Genomic DNA, 21849 nt, shown 5'->3' with positions numbered 1-21849 from the left:
ATAAAATACAATGATCTATACAAATTTAATAGTGATATATTGAATACATTAAAAATAAGAATATACATTTGAAGAACAAATGTATTGTTTGTGAGCATGCTGACGTTATTTGTTGTGTGCCCGTACAACGCTTAACCACGCGGTGGCACTATGTAACAGTAACCGGCATAAACCAATCATGTGCGCCTTATGTCACGATCGGTAGCCAATGAGTGTCGATCTTTATGAAAAGCTTTAGAATTTGAATTTTCAACGAGACTCGTCAACAATCGTCGTAGAGATAGAACCATCGCGCCAAAGTAAGTGTTCTTATTTACATTTGAGAGAATACCTTGTCGTGTTAACATAGTTAAACACGTTGTCCAATGTTTCACTCCGTGCAAATCTAGTATTTATAGAGTTGATTGATAAGTCCAAGTTTAACGACAGACTGAAGCTAAAGCTAACGGTCAGCTAAATCTGCTACGTAGGATGCCATTTCTCTTTTTAAGTCTCAAAATACTTCTTACAACCAAAACACATTTAACCCGTTTTATCCGGGCAGAAATGACCCTCGGATTACAATTATTTTCAATTTCACATAATTATATCAGAAAAACATGGTGGGTTCGCTAATGCTTTTGACGCCGTTGTTAAACATAATGGTTAGGCCCATCTGTGGATATGACTGAATGTCTCGATGATTTTACCCATATATCTTTTGTTCTTACGCCAACCCCAACTTGCGCCTGATGTTTTGTCAGGTGAGGTGAGCGACCATGAGTTGGGCGGTGGAGGAGTGGAAAGATGGACTTCCGGGGAAGGCCCTGCAGAAGATTCGGGAGATGGAAGTCCAGCTGGACAAAGTGAAAAAGGAGAGATCTCAAAAACAGTTCCAGCTTGATTCTGTAGAGGCAGCGCTGCAGAAGCAGAAACAAAAGGTCAGTGTTATTTGGAAGTTGGATGGCTGCACATAAAAGGAAAACTGCATGAAGGGGAAAAAGTATATAAACTGTACAGTGTATTCATTTATTTATATTTTACAGGTGGACAGTGAACGTAATGAGGCATCTGCTTTGAAGAGAGAGAACCAGTCTTTAGTAGAATCGTGTGACTCTGTAGAGAAAGCTCGACAAAAGGTTTTACATGATCTGGGGGTCAAAGAGCAGCAGGTGAGTAAAACAACTCATAACACAATTGAAAATCATCACATTAGCATCGTCATTATTATCATTGTCCAGTGCGGCACATCGAAAATCTAAATGGAAATGTCAACTATTTCAATTGCTTTGTTTTAATAAAGGTGAGATACTTGGAGGGCCAGCTCAACACGTGCAGAAAGACCATAGAGCGGCTCGAACAAGAGCTTAAGAAGTGAGTTATGCAAATTGACAATAGTGAATGTGCATCACTCATCAGTTACCGCCAAATAAAATCTTGTTTTGTCTTTCAGGTACAAAAATGAACTGGATCGTTCTCAACCTGCTAGCTCTTCCTCCTTTTCATCCTCCTCGGAGCTGCAGTCATTTGTTACGCCACAGAAAAGTTTCTCGACTCCAGTTTCAGCTTACAGGCAGCAAGGTATCCCACTGCTGTAAATATTGTTGTACCTGCAACAACATGTATCAAATCTGACATAAAGCTTGTATATTTGTTACAGATAACAAACTAGAGGACCTTCAACAGAAATATAACCAGGAAGTAGAAGAAAGAAAAAAGCTAGAGAATGAACTCAAAATCCTGCAGGTCAAAGTGAGGGTCACGCATCGTCACTCTGCGTCTTCTATGTAATATCAAATAAATGTTGCTAACGTTTTCCCTTTTGTAGCTGTTGAATCAGTCGTCAGCCAGCGTGAGCCACAAAGACATTTCTGCTCGCCAAGCTGGATCCTCTATTTTCCCGTGGCAGCAGGATCAGGCGCACAGCCGGCAGTCTCAGGAAATGACTGAAACGCCTCTGAAGAGGCGGGGCACGTCCCTTTGGGATGCCCACGAGGAGACGCCCATCAAACCCAGCCAGCGAATGAGCTGTACCAGAACAGCAGCGAGTCCGGGTGCATCCCAACAGATGGAACAGCTGAAAATCCTCAACAAGGGTATTTATGATTCACTCCTTACACAGTCAGAAAATTTACCTTTTGGCGGGCATTTTTGATTTATAATTAGAAAAACGTATTCATCATGTTTGTTTCAGAGCTGCGTGGCCGTGTGTCAGAGCTGGAGAGGAGCATGTCCAGCCACGAGAGAGAAATTAGTAGCCAGGCCTCCAAGCTGCAGGACATCCAAGTCCAACTGACCCAGGCCCGCAAAGACCTGAGTGAGCGGGACCGAGACTTGACCAAGACGAGCCACGAGCTGCGTCAGACCACAGATAAACATCAGCAGCTTGAAGTCAAGGTAAGGCATGATTTCTGTCTGTCTGCATAATCTTCTTGCAAAGGTGTCTGAAATGTTGCTGCTCCACCCCTTTAGTGTTCTTCTCTAGAGCAGAAGCTGAAGCAAGTTTCTGAAGAGATGAACTGTCAGAGACACAACGCTGAGAGCTGCAGACGAGCCCTGGAACAGAAGGTCAAGGACCAGGAGAGAGACAGTCAGAAGGTGCGACGACACAGCCGTGCCATCGTCTGACTCTTTAAATGTGATCCGACGAAAACATAACACCTGATCAATTTCACTGTGTGCAGGAGCTTGCCCAGCTGCAACGGTCCAATCAGACTTTGGAGCAACAACTGGAGCAAACCAAAACTAAATTCACACAAGAGATCCAACAGTCCAAAAAAGACAGCAACATACTGCAGACTGACTTAGAGAAGGTAACACGGCTTTACTTTAATTTACCATGAGTTATTATTATTATTATTATTATTATTATTATTGTCACGAGTATTATTGTCCAATCATCCTCTTGCTGTGCCAGATGTCTTCTCAGAGGAGTCAGCTGGAGAGGGAGGTGGAGGAGCAGAAGCAGAAGCTGCTGCGCTCACAACAGAGCCTCCAGGCCAGCCAGACCAAAGAGGAGGACCTCCGCAAGAAGTTCGAGGTGACTTTAGCTGGCGCCTTGGCAGACTTCCTGACTTATGAGGTTTCTAATGGGCGATCCTGTTATCGGCTGCTTTCTCTTCCAATTACTAGTGATTTAGTACAAGTCGATTTGCTTTCACTGAAACAACCACGTATAGCTTCCATTATCTGCAATTAAATGCAATGTAATATTTGTGTTTTGGCTAGGCGGTGTTGGATAACTGGTTTCACTAATTGATGAATGCAGTTTAAACATACCAGCCTGTTTTTATAATCTCATTGACATTTCTTTCTGACTCTAGGAGCATCAGAGAGAGAAGAACAGCACTTCCGTCCAGTTGGACCAGAGCAAAAGGGGTCTGTCACAACTGGAGGATGAGAAGAAGACCTTGGACCAGACACTCAAACGCACCCAAGGCTTCCTAGATGACCTCAAAGGTAACTTCCTACTGTAGTAGCAACGTATGCCATATGAATATTTTTATTATATATATATATATATATATATATATATATATATATAGATATATATATATATATAGATATATATATATATATATATAGATATATAGATATATATATAGATATATATATATATATAGATATATATATATATATATAGATATATAGATATATATATATATATAGATATATATATATATATATATATATATAGAATTTTTACAAATAGGATAAAAAGTATTTTTTTCATATACAGTAGTTGGTGAAAAAAACTATTTTAATTTGTTATTACTAATAAGAAACTATTTGAAAATTAAGTTTATTTATTTGTTTAACTAATGTAGAATTTTATCATAATATATATTTTATTAATTATGTTATTAATGTATTCAAACAATTGTGCCTATATATTAAATTTAGCAACCTCATCTACGAGGTTAGTCTGGCCCAGCTTTTTACATGTTCTAAAAATCGTTAGATTTTGATCACAAGTTTGTCAACCTCTACATTAGCGGTCAAACAGCACATTTTTTTTATTAATTATACACCTCTATTGACATACATTTGATTTGGTTCCGTCCTCAGCAAAAGGTGAAAGTCAAAAAGAAGAGCTGAAGAGACTTCAGTGCAAACTGGAGCAGCAGTCCCAAGCTTCGACTCTGGAGCTGGAAAACCTAAAGAAGACGCTGGCTGACGCTGAGAGCAAAAATGAATGGTAGACATCCCGTTACTACTTCTCGATTTGATGAAGCCGATCAACCTTGTTGCAATCGCTTTGTAGGTCCCAGAAGGAAATGCAGAAACAGAAACAAGCAGCGGAGCAGTTAACCAACCAGTTGACAGAGGCCGTAAAAGAGGGCGAAGAGCTGAAGAAAAGTCTCGGTGCGAGTCATGACGAGTGCAAGCAGCTGACACAAAAGCACCAAGCTCTGCTGGAGTGGAAGAACGAGAAGGAGGCCCTCATCAACGATGCAGAGGCCGCGCAGAAGCAACTCACCGACAAAATCGGTGCGTTGGGCAAAAGTCTGAGCTCACAGAATGAGGCTAACGAAGAATTGAAGGTAAGGAAAAGCCATTACCATTAAACGCCATGAAAAGCCATTAAACGTCACCTCAGTAATTGTTCCTGCGTTTTAGAAGCAGCTGGAGTGTGCAGAGGAGGACCAGGTCAGGCTGTCGGCACACGTCGACACCCTGAAGGGAGAACTCCTCATCAAGAGTACAGAACTGGAGGAGAGGGAGCATCAACACAAGGAGCTCCAGGCTAAATCCTCTCACGCTGAACAGAAGCACACCAAAGATCTGGAAAATGTTGGCGCACAGGTGACCCAGCTTTTAAAACAGGTGAATTTCTATGGTTACGTTTAGCTTTATACTGTTACTTACCCCGCTCTTACGCTATGCTGGTTGTCGTGTCACTAATCATTCCATCAGGTTGAAGATTTGCAGTCGGAGCTGAAAAAGGAAATTGCCCGAGCAGAGCACGCCGAGAAGAGCGTCGCTCGGCTGCAAGACGAGCAACGAGAAGCCTTCGAGCTGGCGCGCTCCAAAGAACAGTTGCTTGAACTTGGTCAAGCTGAAATACGTCAGCTGAGGGAGACCTTTGCTCAGGCTGCTGCGGAGCATGAAGAGGGAAATTTGAGGTGAGACATTAACCGATAACCATAACCGATAGGCGGGATGGGTGAGTACCGATGCCAGATGTCTGTATCGGAATGATAGCAGCCCGGCCTCATTTCAAGGTATTGGTACTCGCGATCTTGTGGCCATTTTATGTTCAGGGACTAGAAATTAGAAGACTAAAATATTGCTGTTAATTTCATGCAATTTTAAGGAAACGTGCCATATTGGGATATATGTAGGTCTTTAAAATTATTTCATTTTATTTATTTGGGGGGGATTTTATGTATCAAAAGTACAGGTGGTATCAGTTAGAGATAGACCGCTTTTTTCACGACCGATACAGATTATCGGTAATCAGGGAGGCCGATAACCGATATTTGAAGCCGATATACATTTGCAGAAGAAGAAAAAAGTTGGTGTCAAAAAGAATTTGCAATAAAATAGTAAAAACTCCAGCGCTTGACTGCTTAAATGCTTCAAGGACATGTTTATTAAACAGCTTTTGTGATTTGCAACATGTTAAAGGTTTTTTGTTTTGCCATCAGCTTTTGCGCCAACTATAATGGGGCTTCCGCACACGAACTTCCAAATAGCTGCTAATTTGCGGGCTAACCATTCACCCACATGCTAATCCCGGGTTAACTACCAAATTGCCGTTAAAAATGGGCTATTAGGTTAGCCCGCGAGCTAACTTAATAGCCGTTAATTTGCGAGCTAGCCGGTTAGCTCGCGGGCTAATAGTGGCTAATTTGCTAGCTAATAGTTAGTTCGCGGGCTAACCATTCACCCACACGCTAACTCCCAAATAGCTGCTAATTCGCGAGCTGTTAGCTCGCGGGCTAACTGTTCACCCACACGCTAACCCGAGATAACTCCCAAATAGCCGCTAAAAAATGGCTATTAGTTTATCCCGCAAGCTAACCTAATAGCCCACGAGGCTAATAGCCGCTAATTGCTGCTTATTGGCTGTTAGCACTGCACGAGCAACCAATCTGATGGTGCTGTGGGCGGGTCAATGCTGCAGGGAGTCAACAACCGCTGACTCGGAGCAGAAAAGCGCCCGTCAGAGCAAAAATAACAGTTTTTAATATATCAGCCATCAAAAAAAAAAAGGCTGATGCCGATATTCATAAAATGCTGAGTATAGCCGCCGATTATCGGCGAGTATTTTTACTGGTATCGGTTTGAATGCTAGTGGTATCGAACATCCATAAGTGATATTAATGTTGACTGTGAGCCAGAAAAATAGACAAATGTCTTTTGTAACTTGCTTAATGTCTTTTTCCATCCAGATTGTCAGAGGAGAAAGCGGCTGTGTTGCGACAATGTGAAGAAAGCATTGCCGCAAAGGCAGAGGAAACGACACAAGTCAAGCTCAAGTTGGAGGAAACTCAGCAAGAGCTGCTACTCACCAAAAACCAAGTGCGTTTTTTCTTTACAATGAGAATGCTGTTTTGATGTGCACAACACATTTCGCACGTTCCCTAATTTCACCTCCAAAACGTTTCAGATCAGCTCGGTGGATCAGTTGCTGAAGGCCCAGGAGCAGTTTGGAGCAGAGCTGCAGAAGCAAAGCAAGAAGATGTCTGAGCGCGAGGAAGAACACAAAAGGATGGATGCGGAAAATGCGCAAAAGCTGCAACGGCTGGAGGAGGAGCTTCGGGAGGTCCGTGCCCAAGTGGCGGAGAAGGAAAAGCTGATCGGAGAAGACCGGGCTCGGCTTTTAACTCTGGAGAAACAAAATGAAGACTTGCAAAACGATGTTGAAGAGCGGGTGAAAGAAACGGAGGTAGAGTCGCATCACATGCGTACTAATTCAGTCTTGTTAAATGTTTGTATGCTTCTTATATTTCTCTTGTAAAACTCCTCAAGGATGCACACGCCGCAAAAGTAAAAGAGCTGCAGAAGCAAATCTCCTCTTTAGAGGACGATGTATCCGCAAGCAAAGACGCAGCCGAGAAACTCCCGCTGCTGAGAAGTGAACTTGAGTTGGTCAACCGCTCACACGCCGACCTCAAAAATCACCTGGACGCCCTTGAGAAGAGCCTCTCCTCCGCGACTGAAGTCAAGAACAGCCTGGAGAACTCCCTGACCGAAAAAGTAAGTCTGACTTCTGCTTTGGAAATAGAAATCGCAGATCTCAGGCAGGAGTTGAGCCGGCTGTCCGAGGGTCAAGCTTTGGAGGCGCAAAAGTTCCTCAACAAGGAAAAGAGCCTCCGAGACGAGCGCGAAGCCGCGGAGAAAGCCTTGAATGCCACCAAAGCCGAGTCGAGTACCATCCGGACAGATGTGAAGACCATGAAGGCAACTTTGTCTGCAGCCTCACAAGGCTTGGAGGAAAGAGACGCCAGCATCAAGAGTCTGAAGGAGAAGTTGAACAACGCAGAAGTAGAACATGCCAAGACGACTGAGCTCCTGAAAGAGAAGATGGTTGCCATGAACAAAATCAAGGTTTGCTTCTTAGCGATTTCTCCTTGCGATGTACATCGACGTCATCTGATCTTGCAATAAATAGTTGGTGCTCATGTTTGACTTGAAAACCGAAAGATGGGCCAGGTCATTTGACGAGTGAGTAAAAGATAATGTTAATGTTTTTGCTTCAACAATTTTAATTATAATTCACTTTCCAGTTGTTTAGCAAGATTCAAGAAATTGTTAAATGTGTGTTTGAAATAGGTACATTTACAATTGAATTATTAATTTTTTTCTTTCTTTCTTTCTTTTTTTTTTACAAAAAATCAACTAACCAGTTATTGGTAAAAATGTGGATATAAAATAACTTACTTGAATTATGAAGAAGAAAAAAATAGAGTAAATGTTTCAACAAAAAAATTGTCATAAATTTTATATATATATATATATATATATATATATATATATATATATATATATATATATATATTAAACAGTTCTTTAATTAAATGCTTTTCATCAAAAACAAATATTTGAATGTTTTTTTGTATTTAATTGAATGAAACAAAGTGCTACATTTTATTAAAAACTGACCCCTATACCCCCCCCCCCTTTTTTTTTTTTTTTTTTTTTTGCCATATAGGTCCAGCTGGAGATGCTTCAGATGGATCTGGAAGACAACGAGACAACCGTCAACTCTTACGAAAGTCAAATGGAGGCACTAAAGGAGACCATCCGGTCACTGGAGACTGAGTTGGCTCAGACCCAAAGCCACGTGTCTGACATGGTGGTCCAACTTGAGGACAATAAAGCTCAGGTAGACATTTAGAGATTTCTGATTTGCGATGATTCTGACCTCCTTCGGCAACCGGTCAGTCATTAAAACAAAACGCGGAAATGAAAATGCTCATTTCAAATATGTATGTTTTTTAAGGTCTCGGTTTTGGAAGCACGGCTGGAGGAGGTCCAGTCGCAGAACTCCGTGTTGGAGACCAAGTACGTGACCGCCAGGGAGGAACTGACGGAGAGGAGTTGTGAAATAACTCGCCTGGAGGGCGACTCTGTCAAATGCAGTCAGTTGGAAGATGACGTCGCCACTTTGACGGCTAAAGTTGCTACTCTCAACCACATCGTTAAAGACAGAGAAGATGACGACAGAGTGTCACTTGAGGAGAAAAATAACCTCAAGGCAAGTCTGAAGCAATTAGAAAATGACATAAGTGAGGCGGCTGTTCAGAAGCAGCAGTTGGAAACCAGGCTGGACGTGATAGCCGAGGAGCACAAACACCTGCAGACCAGCGTGAAGGTTTTAACGGAGGAGGGAGAAAACACAGAATCAACACTGAGGCAGCTCACCGAAGAGAAATCCCAGCTCCGCGCCGCTTTTGAGCTTCTCCGTGAACAGAAATCTCAACTTGAGGCTCAACTCGGTGAGCTGGCGAACACGCTGAGCCAAGCGGCGGAGGACAAACTTCAGCTGGAAGAAAGCAACGACCGACTGAGGGAAATGAACATGGCGCTGCAATCGCGTGAAGCCCAGTCGAAGGGGGAGAAGCGGCAATCCCGAGCGAGCGTAGAGATGCATGATGGCAAAGTGGCATCTCTGCAGGAGGAAAAGGAACGCATCCAAAACCGCCTACAGTCTTCTGAAGAGGAGTGTGACAGGATGAAGGATCTGCTTGAGATGACAGAAAAGCGGATGGAAGAGGAGAACCGAGTCAGGTACAGTTATTACAGTACCCCTTGTTGTGGTTCTTTTGTTTTTATTTGTATCCAAAAAAAATAATTAATTAATGGGCATTCACAGTACAATGAATCCAGCATTTGCAAAGTAGCCTATTTTCATATATTTTTTAGTATTGTACTGACCCGTCACCTTTATTTTTGATCAGGCCAAAGTCCTGTCTAAATTAAAGTTATGCATTGGCATCTTGGCCGCAATCTTGAACAATCATGAAAATAAACACACACAAAACTGGTTCAAAGTGTAAAGTTCAAGAAGAAGCAGAAGGAAGCAAACGCTTATGTTGTCCTGCCCCTTTCCTAACAAGCACATCTTAATACAGCAAATGATCTCAAAACTCTCAAAAAGACTAAATAAATAGAAATTAATAATAATATTAATATTTGACAGTCATTAAAAAGCATTAAAGTTCATCAAGTGTTTTTGTGAAAATTAAGGCCTTAAATGGCATTGCAAAATTATGACCTGAAGCATTAATTTGTAAGTTGTAATTTACGATGAACAAAAGGGGCAGGACTCGTCCACAAGTTCCTTCATTTTCCAATTAATTTGAAAAGCAAACTACTGTTCCTCTCACCAAAGTCCAACATGAACCACTAATGCCACCTAGTGGCAAAAAAACTACTACCTCAAAACAAATTAGATTCATGTTTTACACTTCTTCTTTTTTTATTATAACATGTTTGTTTGTTTTTTAACTTCAAATCATCTAGAAGTCACTATTAACTCTTTGACTGCCATAAACGTTATAAAACGTTTAGCATAAACCTAGGGAAGGGCGCCGAGGACGTTAAAAGACGTCCCCTATGTTTTTTTGTTTTTTTTTCAAAAACGGGTGCAGGAAAGCCTTGGGCAGCTGTGCTGAAAGAATCAGGCTGATCTGATTAGTCAAAGACTCGTTTTGGCCCCTAGAGGGCAGCGATGACTCTCTTTGCACAAGGTTGGATGGGCCGCCCACCGTGGGCGTCAGTAGAAGACGTGAGGCGGAGCTAGAGTGTTGAGGAGACAATGGCTGATCCAAGCCACAATGGCTTGACCAAGCAACCGGTTACAAGCAGCTCAGCTTGAGCATTTTTTTCAAAGACGGAAAGCATCAATCAATACTAAAAAGCGCATTGATGTCAACGATGATGATGACAACGAGCTCTACGCCAAAGTTGGAAGCTTTGGCGTGACTGTTATGAACACGTAGTAAGCCTCACGGCTAAGCGCGGCTAGCGCTGCTAAGGCCGGAAAACGCGCACAATAGCCGGCCGGGTACTTCTACACAATCGGACATTCGATCGGGCGATGGAGAGTTGGCATCGACCAATGCAGATTGATGATGATGATGAAGATGAAGCTCTACGCCAACGTGACTGTTATGAACACGTAGTAAGCCCCACCGGCAAAGCGCGGCTAGCGCTGCTAAGGCCGGAAAACGCGGAGCTGCACAAGCGGACATTCGATCGGACAATGAAGAGTACCCCGAGTCCAATGCATATTCATCGGAGGAGCGGGTACAGTCTGATCACGGAGAAGACACTGTTTCTGGACTACGATGCCACCATGAATGGAGTGGATAAAATGGATCAGAACATCTCCTACCAACCCGGTATAGCAACTGAAGGACACGGGGAAGCGAGACGTAACACCACCGTAACGTAACCGTAGCATGATCCTGATATTAGACTTGATGACACACTGCAGTATATACTTGCTATTCCCCGGAAAAAAACGGCCGGCAAGAAAGTGGCGCACGCGAAGAGGCAATCTTGTGCAAATGCTGTTGCGTCTCCTTGCACGCAGGAGAGTGTTACAAAAAGAAAAACTGTCGTTGAAACATCCACATATTTGTAAATAGCACCACAGTTGCACACATTTGTAAATAGTTTGCCAAATTGTTGTCAAATTGTTACACTGTTGAATGTAAATAAACGTATTTTGCTATCAAAAAACACTTTTTCATTCTTGGTGGTAGTGTTTTATAGAAGTAAAGCACTATTTAGGTGTTTGTGGCATCATTCATGGACAAAAAGAAGTGTCAAATTCACTAGAATGCATGAAATAATATCGTTTCACTAAAAGCTTGATTTCTCCGTATTTTGGTCCAACACAGGCGAAATTGGGTCAAACTAACCATTTTCTATTGTTGATTACTAAAGAACGGAATAAGGTAGAAACAAACTCTTTTTTTCTGATGAAAGATGAAAGTCCAATCTTTAATTTGGTAGTACGTGTGTTTCCATAGTCCAAACAGAACATTTTCTGTGGACCTTGAAAATCAGTCAAAATGCTTAAATCGGCTGGCACTGGCGGCATCCCTTTTCTGAAAACGTCTGGCAGTCAAAGAGTTAATGTATGAATGAAGTTCCAACCATACTTGCACTTGTGTCTCAGGAGCCAACAGTTTGAAACGGAGCTGGCTGAACTGCATCAAAAGTTGTCGTGCTTACAACAAGAGCTGAGCGTGTTTAAGCACCAGTATGACTTGTTGCTGGAGCAGGTGGGCCAACAAAACCACCTCATACAGCAGCTGTCACAACTGCAGGACCAACAGAGCCCCCAAGACATCAGTGGTGAGTGCAGGCTTGGAATAAATGATCGTGTCAGGAAGGGTCTTTTTTTTTTTTTTTTTACCTTAGCAATTGCACATTCGAGCCTGACTTGTCTGTAATGGTAATTCCAGCAGAGGCAGCAAGCGACATTCATGCGGAATCCACTGTGGAACCACCATTAGACTCAGTCCAACTTGAAGGGGCCCCCAGGTAGGTGACATTTTATATTAACGCATTCACTGCCATGAATTCATAATAAATAAATAAAGGTTATTAAAAATTAGAGGCGACAGGCGATTAACATTAATTGTAATTAATCGCATGATTTCCCTAGTTAACTTACAATTAATCACAAATTCTATATCTGTTCCAAATGTACAATAAAAAAATTCTAGGTTTTCATACTCATGGTAATAAAAGTGGGGAAAAATGTGAAACTAATAATAATAGTTCAAACGAATTTTTGACGTCTATAGCCGTCAATGGCAATTAATCAATAAAAAAAAGAAAGAAGAAAACATTAAAAATTTGGGGCGTCGGGTGATTAAAATTTGTAATCATAATTAATCGCATGACTTCACTAGTTAACTCACACTTAATCACAAATTTGATATCTGTTCTAAATGTACAATAAAAAAAATCTAGGTTTTCCTACTCTCGTTAACAAAATTGGAAAAAATGTTAAACTAATAGAAATAGTTCAAATGAGTTTTTGATGTCTATGGCAGTGAATGAGTTAACTACTCAAAAAATGCAATATTTAGGAGAAGTGGAGCTAATCTTCCTTGAATCTTGTAGTGAAGCAGAACCCATCCTCAAACCGGATGTAATCGATGAACATGTGGAAGACACAGATGTGTGTATCAAAGATGGACCCCAAATGCAGATAGCTGAAGAGAAACAATTTAATCAGGTATAGAAATCGTTGCTCCAATGTTTTTTTTATTTTTGTTTTTTTTTATGCTGTCACCGAATACGATCTGATGGGATAAACAAATTGACTGGCTGTGAATTTTTAACATGCTCTCAGGTTCAAGAGGAGAGCTTTCCCTGCGGCGTCCTTGAACACGAAGCTGCTCCTTTACATTCCATCGGTGAGTGACATAACTCGGGATGCACCGAAATGAAAAGAGTTGGCCGAATCCGAAAATGAAAAATGATTGGCCGAAACGCCGGCATTTTTATTAATTTTTTTACTTTCATTGCTTTTACTCTAATTAATTAAAATTATAATATTATTATAAAATATTTATTTAGCACTGGCATTTTAACCAAGGACAATATAAATTGAAATGTGCCCACACCGCAGACATGTTGGCTAACGGTACATTAAACACCAAACGAGGGTTGAGCATTTTCTGACGTCAACGTCGTTCGCACAGGCGGGGACGGATGCGTGCGGCGGGACAAGGTGCGGCGCACTTAAAATCGGCACATTCACATATTCACCGACGTTTAAAAATAAATAAATACGTTTGTTTGCAACAGCTAATCGGACGGACTGCAAAGTCACACAAAAGACGCTTGCTTGCAGCGTTTTTTTGCTTGCGTCACCGTTACCTATTTCGGACATATTCTTTCGGCTTAAATGTTATTTCAGCCGAATGCTTAAAATGGCAAAAAATAGACAATTTCGGCCAAAATTTTTCATTGGCCCAATATTCGGTGCATCACTAAAATTAACTGCATCCTTTCTCTATAAAAATCATACCAAAAAGTCAAGTAACTTGTGTGTTGATGTTCCGTCAAGCAGAGACGGAGCCTGTGCAGTTCCAAGATGACCACGAAAACCCCTCAAAGCGGGAAGAGGAATTCCGCGCCCTGCTCTCCGAGATTGACCTGCTCACCTCTGACCTTGCGCTGAGGAAGGAGTTGACCTCAGACCTCCAGGTGCAAGTTCAAACCTTGGAGCAGAAAGTTGACGCAGCAGAAGCAGCGGCACGCCGTGCAGCCAATAAGATGGACGAGGTTGTAAAGGAGAAGAATGGCCTCTCTGATCAGGTGGGTTGAAGGCCGATAGATTCCGGGCCTCGGCGTTAGAAATTGTGATGCCAATTCTGTTTGTTTGAATTTAGTTGTCTCAGCTGTCAGAAGACAGAGAAACCTCAACCCTGCAGCTCCAAACAGCCAAATGCCAGCTAGCTGATGTTATGGAGATGTTGGAGGGACTCGAAATGGCCAAAGGTAAATTCTTAACTTGTGAATGGTTGCATTGCCAGTTATTTTGTAACTCATTAACAAGCGTCAACGTTCTCAACGGCGATTGAGTTGCATCTTATGGCTTTGTCGCGCAGGCGGATGGGACGAGAAGTTCCTCCAGCAGGAGAGCGAGCTGAAGAGGGTTCGCTCAGAGAAAGCCAACCTGGAGCAACACATCCTGGGCATGGAATGTGAGCTGGAGGCCCTGCAGGAGGAGCGCAGCAAGTTGGGGGATGAGCTGGAAACTCAGAGGCGGACGTGCTCGGGCTTGGAGCAGCAAATTGAAACCCTTTCGTCTGAGGTGGGCAGACATTCACAGCTGTAAACGGCAGTTTGCAGGATCGCAGATCGGTATCATGTAGCCCCGCATATTTGCAGGTAGACATTCACAAATGTGTGACGTAATAACTAGGTGTGCCAAAAAAATCGATTTTATTTCAATTATTTTTTTATACTGTCTTGCCCTTGTTTGTGTGTGCCTTTTATTGGCAGCACTGTTCATATTGTACACGATTTGGCCACTTAGGGGCAGTGTGGTTCCACGCGTTCTGATGCTCTGTTAGCTTGTAGTCACATTAGAGAGTAGAAGGAAAAAATCCCGATTAAGTTATTCCAATGAAAGTGGTTGTTTTGCAGCGTAGGAAGAGCATATGCCGTTGAGTCATGCTAAGATGCTTCTCTATATACATTCCTGAAGCGTTTTGTATGAATAGCCGTTCTTTTGAGTGACAAAAGTGCTGCGATTAGCGCGCTAATTAGCATTAGCGAGTCAGACTGGAGTAGATCATGACGATTCTTTGCACGTCTATGAATTGAAGCAGAAATCCTTGTCAATCAAATCATTTTGAATCAAAAATCGATTCTGAATCGAATCGCAGACCCAAAAATCGGGATCGAATCGTGAGACAGTCAAAGGTTCCCGCCCATGAATGCATTTGCTATAGTTTCCGCCTGAAATTCTACACATTGTAGACACAAAAACATGAATAAATATATATTGCGAACTTATTTTCAAATTTGTGTACCAGTGAGTATAGTATAAACGCAATAATAATGAATCGGCTGCGCAATATGATAAATTGACGGGAGAGTTTCCCGTTCAAGGCAATCCACCTGAGAGCTGAGCTGGTTTCCTGCGCTGAAGAACGAGAGGAGCTGAGTCAGGCTGCGGGCCAGTTGCGAGAGAAGATAGACGGCCTGGAGAAGACCAACTGCGACACCAGGTCTTTAATTTCCATCCTGGAGGAGGACATCAGAGCGGGGAAGAAGGAGAACGAAGCCCTGCAAGGCAACACCGACAGAATGAATACAGAGAGGCAACAGGTACACACGTAATTATTGTTTTGGAATGAGCTCGTCCGTCTTTTTCTCGTCACGCTATGACAATATTTATTTTTCTCTCAAGCTGCTGGAGCAGATGAACGTGTTGGAGGAAGCCGTGTCTCGACAGACTGGAGAGAAGGAACATTTGATTGGGCAGCTTGACAAGATTAAGGAAGATCACACGTCCGCCAATCAAAACACAGAGACCATGTTCAGCAAAATCCAGGTGAGTAAGAAGAGTGATGAAAGCGTGTTTACTTTCAAAACGTTACCATGACCCTCCCCCCACCCCGTGTTTGTTTGCCAAGGCTTTGGAGGGAGAAGTGCGACAGTTGACGCAGTCTTTGGAGTCCTCTCTACTGGAAAAGGGAGAAATCGCTTCTCGACTGAACTCCACACAGGACGAAGTCCAGCAGATGCGGAGTGGCATCGAAAAGCTCCGTGCCCGCATCGAATCAGACGAGAGGAAGAAGAAGCATGTGGGCGAACTCCTCAAAGGTAACTTCTGCACATCTTCTTTTTCTTTTCTTTTTTTGACACTTGTCAGTATTGTTCGTGACCTGACCAGGACTCTGTGTATCTGTAGCTGCTCAGAGGAAGTCGGACTCGCTGCAAGACCGCATCGAGGCTCTGCAGCGAGAGAAGGAGGATGCGGAGCAAGACCTGGAGGAAGCTGTCCTTCAGGTACTCCAAAACATTTATATCTGTCAGAACTTGAAAAGATACTTAACTCTGACTTGCAATCTGGTGCAGGCGGAGACCATCAAATTTGAGCTGGAGGAGGAAAGTACAAAGGTATAGTATGTACTGTACATTCATGTGAAACATCTCAAGGATTCACCTTGAAAAATGGGACGCAAGGCCCCAAATTATAGCTGCTTTCAGCTTTGTTTTGAGTTGTATTTACAGTCATGAAAAACTACACTCCATCTCGTATAAATAAGTATTAATTCATTCAGTAATATTAGCTCTCGTTTGGGATCTGATTAAAATATTTACAAATGTTGTTTTGTGATAAGATTTCAGGGAGTGATTTGGCTATTTTCAAATGTTTTTATTCATTTTTTTATACCTGATCGTCTTGTTTTGTCCCCCCCCCCCCCCCCAGGTGGACGAAGAGAAGAGAGGCCTCAGCGAGGAGCTCTCAAAGCTTTCTGCCACTTTGGACAACTTGAGATCTGAGAAGGAGCAGCTGGAGCGAGAGCTGCACGCCAAACACGCAGAACTGGAGGAGCTGAAGGCTGCCAAGGCGGAATTAGAGCGAGGGCTGGAGAGGGCAGAGATGGAACGTCGAGAAGAGGAGGAACGGCAGCGGTGCAGGGTGGAGGAGTTGGAGAGGGGGTTGAGGGAGGAAGCAGAGAAGCAGGCGAGGCGGGCGGATGACCTCCGAGTGCAGCTTGACGCGTCTCGCCAGCGGGAGATGTCGTTTGAAGAAAGGAGCGCAGACGTGGAGAGCGAGCGAGCGAGGATGAAGAGCCTCCTGGAGGAGCTGGAGGAGGAGAAGCAACGTCTGCAGAATTCGCTGGAGAAGTGGAAGGCGGATGGAGAGGAGTGGGAGGGGCAGAAAAACCGTTTGATGACTCGCATTGGGGGGTTGGAAGAAGACGCTGTAAAGGCCAAAGAGGCCGATGAAAAGGAGCGGCGAGAAAGAGAAAATAGACTCCTGCTACAAGAAAAAGAAAGACGAGAGCAGGAGAATGAGAATCTCCGTTCTAGCGAGGAGGAGAACATTGCGCTGAAGCAGGAGAGAGACAGAATAGGGGAGGACAGACACAGGCTCGAGGGGGAGACGAAGACGCTTCACACGGCCTTGTCGCTGCTGGAAGAAGAGAAGAATAGTTTGTCCTCGGCGCTAGAACGAGAGAAGCAAAGAGCGGAAGGCGAGAAGGAGAAAGTGGCAGAGGAGCAACAGAAGCTTCAGTCCACGGTTGCCTCCTTGGAGGAGAAGCTGCAAATGCAGCAGCTGTCCATCTCTAAGCTCAACGGACAGGTACGCCCCCCCCCCCCCCAACCCTCAGTATAAAACAAAATGAATAAATGCACATTTATATAAACAGTAAAAATCTAGAACAGGGTTTCCACAAGGCATTACAATTCATTGATGCAAAAAATAAGGTCTTTAAAAACACATTTAACATTAAAAAAAAAAGTTTTTAATCTGTTAAAAAATAATTAAGTCCAGAAGCATTAATATTATACATTTGTGGCAACTGGGGACAAGTTTTTAAATTTATGATGAGCAAAACGGGTAGAATTCCATAAGTGCCTTAATTTTTCCAATTCATTTGAAAAGGAAAATGCACGGTATCGCTAGCTAATGCTCAAAGTGAAGGAAAGATCACATTCAAAATACTAACGGGAGTGTTTTTCCTTCAAATAACGAATATTCACACACAAATGCTGCGGGAACACAATTTTAAGCATTCAATATATGTTTTTAAATAATCTGTATACTAGTCTGTATTTTTATTTATTTTTTTGGCCCAAAAATCGGTATCGGCCTCAAAAAAGGCATATCGCTCGGGCCCTAGTAAACATATTTGTCAACTTATGTTAACAAGAGTATGACAAACATTAAAAAAAATTATTGTACATTTAAAACATATAGAATAAGCAATTCATTTGCGATCAATCTATGAGTTAATTGTGGAAATCATGCCTTTTAATTATTCTTTTAAAAAATCAATTAAGTATTGAATTCCATTTTCTGATACCTGCCGAAACCTTATATAATGTCACCCAATCCAACAATAGGTAGTTTGAATTCCCTCCTTAATTCCTCGAACTCTCGATTGCCGTCCAGGTGTCGGAGCTATCGTCTCGTGTCGCTCGGGTGTCCAAAGAGAGAGACGCCACCTCCAGCAAGTTGAACCTTTGGATGAAGGCTTGCAAACAGCTGGAGCAAGAGAAGATGCTCCTCCTGAGCAGCTCAGGTTTGTTGACTTGACACTACTCGCACCTGCAACGTCCTCCTTCGTGTGGACTCGCATTTAACTTGAGTGAACCATTTTTTATTGCGCGGAGATGTTTTCCCACACTCAATGTGAAAATCCGCATGAGCATTTGAGACGCACGTATTTGAACTTGGGGGGGAAAATACTAAACAGTATTTATAAGAAGTGCTATGATTACCACTAGGTGGCAGTAATGACTAAGGTTTTCTGTTGGGGACCTGTGACAGACTGATCCAATCCACACACAAAAAAATCTTCTACATTTTGAACCTTGACCTTCTGTTTTCCCCACCAGATGGTGAAGAAGCAAAGACGGTGGATAAGCAGCTGCAAATTCGAGCCGATGAGAGGAAGGAGGAGGTGGAGGAGCTGAAGTCGTCCCTTAAAGAGGCGAGAGCGGAACGTGACGAAAAAAGCAAAGAGGGGGCGGAGCTCAAGGCGGCCCTGGACGCGCGCAGCCGAGCCCTGGAGGAGGTCAAAGGGGAACTCAAAGAAGTCGAGCAGCTTGCGCAGGAGAAGGCGAAGGAGGTGGACGACACCATGAGCAAATACTGCAGCTTGATGGTGGAGGTGCACAAGCTGGAGGAGGCCAACGAGACGCTGACGACGAGGCTGGAGTATTTGACGGCGAGCAAACCCGCCAACAGCCGACGCTCGGCGAGGTCCTCCACCAAGCGCCTGGATGACCAAATCGAGAACGCCGCTCCTTCCACTCCGCAGAGGTCACCGCTGGGCTCCTCGTCCGGGAAGAGGGCTCACAAACACGCGAGCGATAAGGAAAGCGCCCAGGAGGCTCTTCACAACCTCACCAAGAAGATCAGAGCAAACGCCGTGACCACACCAAAAGCCAGTACGGCGCAGGAGGATGGGTTCAGGCCCGAGGGGCTTCCGGAGCTGGTCCAGAGAGGTACGAATGCTCCGCCACGTGATCACCACGCCGTGGAGTCATGATTTGTTTCCGGTAGGCTTTGCGGACATCCCGCTGGGTGAGGCCAGCCCCTTCATCGTGAGGAGAACCACCGTGAAACGATGCAGCCCTCGGCTGGCTGCGAGGCGCACGTCGGACTGCAAGGTAAGCGCAACAAGCGCACAGACCGAGTTGCCAGAGGTGCGGGATAGGGGGAGTGGCCAAAAGTAGGCCAGCCCTTCAAGCCATGTCGTTTGACGGATCATTCATATCATGTTCAATTGTTGAAGATTTAAAATGCTGATTTAGTAAGGGTTGTTAAAATACATCCACCTAAGTGGGGCGAAATTCGTTCTCCGCATTTGACCCACATGTTTATTTATATCGTCCTTGATTACAAAAAAAAATCTTAAAGTGCTTCAGACTTTCACTAAAGCGGTGGTCTGAAACCTGCGGCTCTGGAGTCACATGTGGCTCTTTAGTCCGTCTCCTGTGGCTCCCTGTGGATATCTACAAAAAAAAAATTCTAAAAACTTTTATTTATTTTTTTTCCTTTTTTATTTTTACATAAACTATTCTTTAAATTAATTAATAATTTATACAAAAAATAATAATTAAATGTTCAAAAAAAGCGAGACAAAAGATAGATGAATACATTTTTTTTAATTATCTTTAAAAAATGCCCAAAAAGTTGTTGTTTTTTAATTAAAAAAAAAAATGCCATAAAATGTCCATGAAAATGTGAGAGAAGATTTTTTTTTTAAAGGCAGAAAAGAAAACGTTCAAAAACAAAACAAGAAATCCTGATAATTACCATAAAATATCCACAAATTGCCAAAAATGTCTGAAAATTGATGGCAAACACGATGAACAAAAAGGAAGGAGAAATAGCCATAAAATGTGTCCATTAAATTGTAAAAAAATAAAATAAAATTGTCAGAAATTTGACAGAAGGCATAAAAGTCTAAAAATATTTGAAAAACAAAGTATGGGGGGGAAAAGAACAAAAAGTGAAGAGGTAAGGTCGAAGAAAATGAATGTCATCATTTTGTGTTTTGGTGCAGCTCTAATTAGCTCTTGGGTACATTAGACTAACACTAACATAGTTTCCTTCATCACATTCTTCAAATGTTTTTCAGCTCCAGACAGATTTTATATTTATTTATTTTTTATTTGGGGTAAAGTGAAAGTTGCTTACCCCTGCACTAAAGTAAACAACATCCTTTTTTGAGAGCCAACATCCGGGAAAGAAAGGAAGAACTCCAAGAAAACTGTTTTGGGGTAAAAAAAAATTGCGAAGGAGTTGATGCAAGTTAATGCCGCAAATTCCAAAAGGCGAAAACACTTTAAAACACACAAATAAAAAAATATATCAATTAGTGCTGTCACTGCTGAATATTTTTAGAATTGATTATTCAATTGACTAATCGGATTCATTTTAATTTTGCATCTAAGTGTGTATTACAAAAGCTTTTTTTTAATTTATTTTTTTTATTCCTCAGCCATTTTCACTGAAGCAATCACCTTCGCTCCCAGCTGTTTGACTGGATTTTGACTGATCTCATTGTCATTTGCTAAATGCATTTCACCAGGTCTCGCTGTCTCCTTCCTCGACCGACAAGTGCGAGGAAGCGGTCGCTCCTCGTTCGCAAGAGTCGCCAGCGCAAGGAGACAACTGTCATGTTCAGTAAACGTAACACAAAACACACCGCACTGTGGTTTTGGCGCATATTTACAGTCATTTCAGGCCACTCTTCCTTTGAACACCATTTCGTTGTTCTCAGCAAGCCTAACAAGTTAGCACGCACAATTTATTTTGTTGAACTATTGATGTTTTTAGTATAAGTGATCATGTGGGAAGCAGTACTAAATGCTTTCTTGACACGTAGACGGGCTCCTACGTTTACGTGCCTATATGCAAACGCACAAGTGTATTAATAATAGCCGGCATGACAATTTGTCAACATGTTAGAATGCATCCAAAATTCTTCTGGTGTGTCAATGTTTTTCTCAATTTCACATACATTCGCAGTCTTGTTCTGTATATATTTTGATGTCCGCCCAGCCTTGTTTTCAGCCTGTGTTGCTGTTTACTGGAGTCCGGCGTTGGAGCTACTTTCCTTCTAACGGCAGCTACCTTTTCATGTCTTTCTTTTGTGCTAGAACTGCTTCACCTTTTAGTGATATTTTTAGTGGTAACTCTTGAATGTGTTTCTCTAATCTCAGATTTACTTTGTAGCATATTTTAACTCAAACTCTTTAGACGCGGAAGATGCTTATGATTAATGTGCAGGTGTATGAGGTTACTGGTCATTGTGAATACTTTTTTTTTTTACGCACTAAAATTGTTTAAAAAAAATTATTTGTCTTGAGCAAATCATTTCTGCTGACTTTTATTTGTATATATATATATATATAATTTAGTATGACTAATTGTGAATAGGAATTGTGTTGAACTTGGCCAAACAGTTGATACTCAATGTGTGATTATTGTCAAGCATCACTTCTTTATCTCAAGATTGCAATTTGCAACCACAATTCACTTTAAATATGGCATTCGGTCCCAAACAGTCTCACGCAGGTAATACAAGTATACTTCACCCGAATAGAATGTGATAATCATGTGGTGTTATCTCCAGTATGTTGATTTGATATATTCTCCAGCTAGCAAAATAGCAATGAGTAATA

The 21849-nt window shown here is 42.4% G+C and overlaps 1 protein-coding gene across 4 annotated transcripts; it reads left to right on the top strand.

Moving 5' to 3' along the window:
- The first annotated feature begins 247 nt into the window (after window positions 1-247).
- Window positions 248-21594, top strand: cenpf (centromere protein F). 4 transcript variants are annotated; one of them, XM_086071767.1, is made up of 38 exons: window positions 248-299; window positions 744-920; window positions 1026-1151; window positions 1283-1353; window positions 1433-1560; window positions 1640-1731; window positions 1808-2075; window positions 2174-2376; window positions 2452-2577; window positions 2664-2792; window positions 2897-3061; window positions 3303-3438; window positions 4048-4177; window positions 4244-4523; window positions 4603-4806; window positions 4897-5105; window positions 6378-6507; window positions 6596-6874; window positions 6958-7536; window positions 8141-8314; window positions 8432-9219; window positions 11621-11799; window positions 11910-11988; window positions 12577-12691; window positions 12809-12872; window positions 13532-13779; window positions 13854-13962; window positions 14073-14278; window positions 15082-15300; window positions 15383-15526; window positions 15609-15798; window positions 15887-15984; window positions 16054-16095; window positions 16409-17290; window positions 18104-18233; window positions 18550-19161; window positions 19220-19326; window positions 20754-21545. In XM_086071767.1, the coding sequence occupies exons 2-38, from the start codon at window positions 759-761 to the stop codon at window positions 20850-20852; spliced, it is 7902 nt and encodes a 2633-aa protein (XP_085927893.1). In that variant the 5' UTR covers window positions 248-299; window positions 744-758; the 3' UTR covers window positions 20853-21545. The 4 variants fall into 4 exon arrangements, with proteins under 4 accessions (XP_085927893.1, XP_085927892.1, XP_085927894.1 ...); XM_086071766.1 differs by having other exon boundaries at window positions 4600-4806; XM_086071768.1 differs by having other exon boundaries at window positions 2897-3019; window positions 4600-4806; window positions 20754-21544.
- The last annotated feature ends 255 nt before the right edge of the window (window positions 21595-21849 follow it).

The sequence above is a fragment of the Leptonotus elevatus genome, chromosome 3, assembly GCF_054856555.1.
Source record: "Leptonotus elevatus isolate MCC_2025b chromosome 3, RoL_Lele_1.0, whole genome shotgun sequence".
Lineage (NCBI taxonomy): Eukaryota > Metazoa > Chordata > Actinopteri > Syngnathiformes > Syngnathidae > Leptonotus > Leptonotus elevatus.
Note: the sequence above shows the minus strand (reverse complement) of the source record. Positions and strands in the feature narration are given on the sequence as shown.